The 3,594-nt window shown below is 46.7% G+C and overlaps 1 protein-coding gene across 1 annotated transcript; it reads right to left on the minus strand.

Moving 5' to 3' along the window:
- Positions 1-415: 415 nt before the first annotated feature.
- LOC116089225 (C-X-C chemokine receptor type 1) lies at positions 416-3,251 on the minus strand. The gene is made up of 2 exons (XM_031368868.1): positions 3,221-3,251; positions 416-1,539 (listed from the first exon to the last, which is right to left on the minus strand). The coding sequence occupies exon 2, from the start codon at positions 1,529-1,531 to the stop codon at positions 476-478; it is 1,056 nt and encodes a 351-aa protein (XP_031224728.1). The 5' UTR covers positions 1,532-1,539; positions 3,221-3,251; the 3' UTR covers positions 416-475.
- Positions 3,252-3,594: the final 343 nt, after the last annotated feature.

Here is a 3,594-nt window from a genome sequence, read left to right on the forward strand (position 1 = left end):
CTCCTCCCTCCCCAAAGCAGACAGTGTCTGCCCATAGCCATAGTACACACACACATCACACATCTACATATACCACATAGACACACCACACATACACACATACTACATACAGACACACACATACACCACACATACATACACACATACCACACACACACAGATACAGCACACATACACACACATACCATACACACATACTCACACTACACATAGACTCATACACACCACACACATCACATCATACACATACCATATACACAACACACACACATACATATACATCATGTACACATACAAATACATATACATACACAACAAACACATACACCGCACACATATATATACATACATACATACACACACACACATGCACCACACACACACACATACCACACAACACACACAGCACATTGGCAAAATAGTTATCCTTCCCTTTGAGGTGGGGAGAGATCACTCTCTGGTAATTCTCGGAGGTTTAATAGACAGTGGAGAGAGACGTGTGAAAGGCAACGCGACGATGTATCAAAACCTCCTTGCGAACCAGGCCACGGCTAGCAAGGATCTTGAGGAATTCATGGCGAAACTTTTGACCAACAAAGGTATAGATTACAGGGTTAAGACAACTGTGAGAAAAGCCCAGGATCTCAGTAATATACAGGGCCCGGTCAATGTCATTGCGGCGCTCGCAGGTGTCTTCAATCAAGTGGGCTCCTAAGAGAGTGTCTGAGAGCAGAACCAGATTGTAGGGCAGACAACAGAGCAAGAAGACCAACACAACAGCAAAGATCACCCACATGGCCCGATGCTTCTGCCCTATGTGGGCCTTAAAGAGCGTGCGCAGTGTGAGCCCGTAGCAGATTAGCATGATGAGCAGCGGCAGGAGGAAGCCAAATACGTGGGACAGACCGCGCAATGTCATCCGGAAATCTGTTGTGGCTTCACCCAGGACCTCATAGCAGACTGTTCCAGAACGGTACGGTTTATATGCCTGACGGAAGATGGCAAAAGGCAGAGACAGAATCAGAGATAGACCCCAGATGCCCACGCATATGAATTTAACCAAGTAGCGCTTTCGGGCCAGCGTGTGGGTGGCATGGACGATGGCCAGGTATCGGTCCACACTGATGCCGGCCAGCAGCAGGATACCACTAAAGAAGTTGACTTCCTTCAGGAGTGAGACCATCTTGCACATGGGTGTGCCAAAAATCCAGCCCTTCAGTTTGGAGACAGCTAAGAAGGGGAGCGTCAATGAAAAGAGTAGGTCGGCGATGGCTAGGTTCAACACGTAGACATCCGTGATGGATCGGGTTCTTCGCCTATATAAGATAACCAGCATCACCAGCGAGTTTCCCAGCAAGCTCAGAAGGCACACCAGTGCATAAAAGACAACTAAAGCCTGCCTGTTGGTTATTGGAACTCTCTTACAGGGGCTGAAATAATCTCCAGTGGGCAGCATTCCGGTGATATTTCCAAATTCTTTCTCAAAGTCACCCTCAGGATTAGTCCAGATGAAATATTCAGCCTCGGCCATTGTTTGATCTAGGTGAAAGGTTAGAAGGAGAGAAATAGAATTTAGTAACCAAACTCAAGTGTCTTAAACATTGTGGGATAGTATTGGCTTCTCTGTTGCCTTGACAACCGGAGTTCACCCCCTTTGCCTTCAACTTGAACTTCGAAAGAAGTTAGCTTCCTAAGGCTATCAAAGTCCTTGGACACTCAGTCTGAGTATAAAATAAAACCCATGGAAGATAGCTCTGCCTTCAGTTGGCTCTGCAGTTCTCAACTCTATGTCCAGCTCTTGCTCGTCTCCTCTTAACCATCTTTGTCTTCAGCCACACCCATGTGTTCAGATGCAGTCACCAGGTTGCTCTTATATACTCAGGGAAGAGCCAGCACACAGCAAAAACGGAAGGAGGTGGGGTGTATCTGGGCACCCCCTCCAACCTTATAGCTTATATGTGCCCCCTCATTATTGCTTGCCATTTTTGTAAAGATTTATTAGTTCTCACTGCTTTTATGTATGTATATGTGTATGTGCATATGTACTTGTCTGTATGTCTATATGTAGAGGTCAGAAGAAGGTTATCTGATCCCTTGGAACTGGAGCTACCGGGAGTATCGAGCTGCCCAAGTGGGTGCTAGGAACCAAACCCTCAAGACAATCCATGCTCCGGGGAGCTATCTCCCCGGTCTCTGGCTTGCCTTCCTTAAAATCTACCTGGAGGAAGAAGTGATCATTTCAGATTGCATTAAACTGTGCTCTGCGCCTTGACTTCTGAAGAGACTGTGTCCGGCTTTCATAGTTGTAAACATTACATCAAAAGTACTAAGAGGCCCAAGAGATGACCCAGTGAGTAAAGGTGTGTGCTGCCAAGCCTGAAAACTCGAATTTGATCCCCAGAACCCACAAGGCAGAAGGAAGAACTACCTCATGTAGTCCTATGACCTCCACACCCAGACTCGCACACATATTGTGAAACAGAAAAGTTTTCAATACATGTTAAGGATTGGTGAGATACCTCAGCAGATAAAAGAGCTTGCCACATAAGCCTGACACCTTGAGTTTGATCCCAGAATCCATGATGGAAGAAGAAAACCAACTCCTTAAAATCGTTCTCTAGCCTCTGGTCTCTATATTATCGTCCTGCATAAATACACACACACACACACACACACACACACACACACACACACACACACAAACACCAGGGCTCTGTAATCTGGAAGTTAACCAAGTTTAAAATGAGCACGCTGTTACCTAATGCCCACTCTCAAGGGCGACCTTACTGGGGCCTTTAATCCCCACAGATTTCCCACAATTGTGGGAAGGCAGGGAGCTCGCCCAGGGCTTCCAGGCGAAGGAAGCCTTGGATGCTATGGCAAGTGGCAACCCATCCCACCCCTTAAGGATGCTCTCTCAGTGCCAGAGTTTGCATCTTCACAGAAGATGCAGGCTCAGAGGGAAGCAATCAACACTGAATTGGGGAATTCTCTACCTTAGCCACATAACAGGAGAGCAATAAAAAGCAATGGATAAGGGGAGGGGGCTGTGACCGCAACCACCTAGGAAGTGAGTACCTACTCACTGTGAGGAGACAAGAAAGCATTTCTCAGAAATCCCTGAGTCCCGCAGAAACCAGTGTATTTTCTAAAATAAAGTTGAACAAAGCCTTCCTACCCCAAAAAGCGTACTGACACACAGCTGACACAGGCTTCCTACCTGAAGCACCAGCTAGTATGTCCCTTGTGTGCAGGAGCCTGCAGCTCAGAGACCAGAATGCTCCAACAGCTGAAGGAACTGGATGAATAAAAGAAAAAGAGGGAGAAACCACACTCCCCTTAGAGACACGCCCAAGTCTGCATTTGGGTGCAGATGAAGTCATGGGACCCAGCAGCATCCGAGGTTCTGGCAGGGTGAAGCTGCAGTTAAGGGTGTTCTCTCTAAATTCTTCCTTCCATAGATGATCACTTCTACCATCTACATTTTTAATTTACCTGCATGTGCCACCCCCAAGTTTCCTATTAGATTGCCTTGAAAAGCTTCTAACTTCCCAAGGGGAATAAGGAAAGGGGCGGTGTTGACCTTCTATAACA

This window comes from Mastomys coucha, unplaced genomic scaffold (assembly GCF_008632895.1).
Source record: "Mastomys coucha isolate ucsf_1 unplaced genomic scaffold, UCSF_Mcou_1 pScaffold14, whole genome shotgun sequence".
Lineage (NCBI taxonomy): Eukaryota > Metazoa > Chordata > Mammalia > Rodentia > Muridae > Mastomys > Mastomys coucha.

Excerpts from the sequence above, each read along its gene's own strand:
- LOC116089225 (XM_031368868.1), bottom strand. The coding sequence starts at position 1,531 with ATGGCCGAGGCTGAATATTTCATCTGGACTAATCCTGAGGGTGACTTT.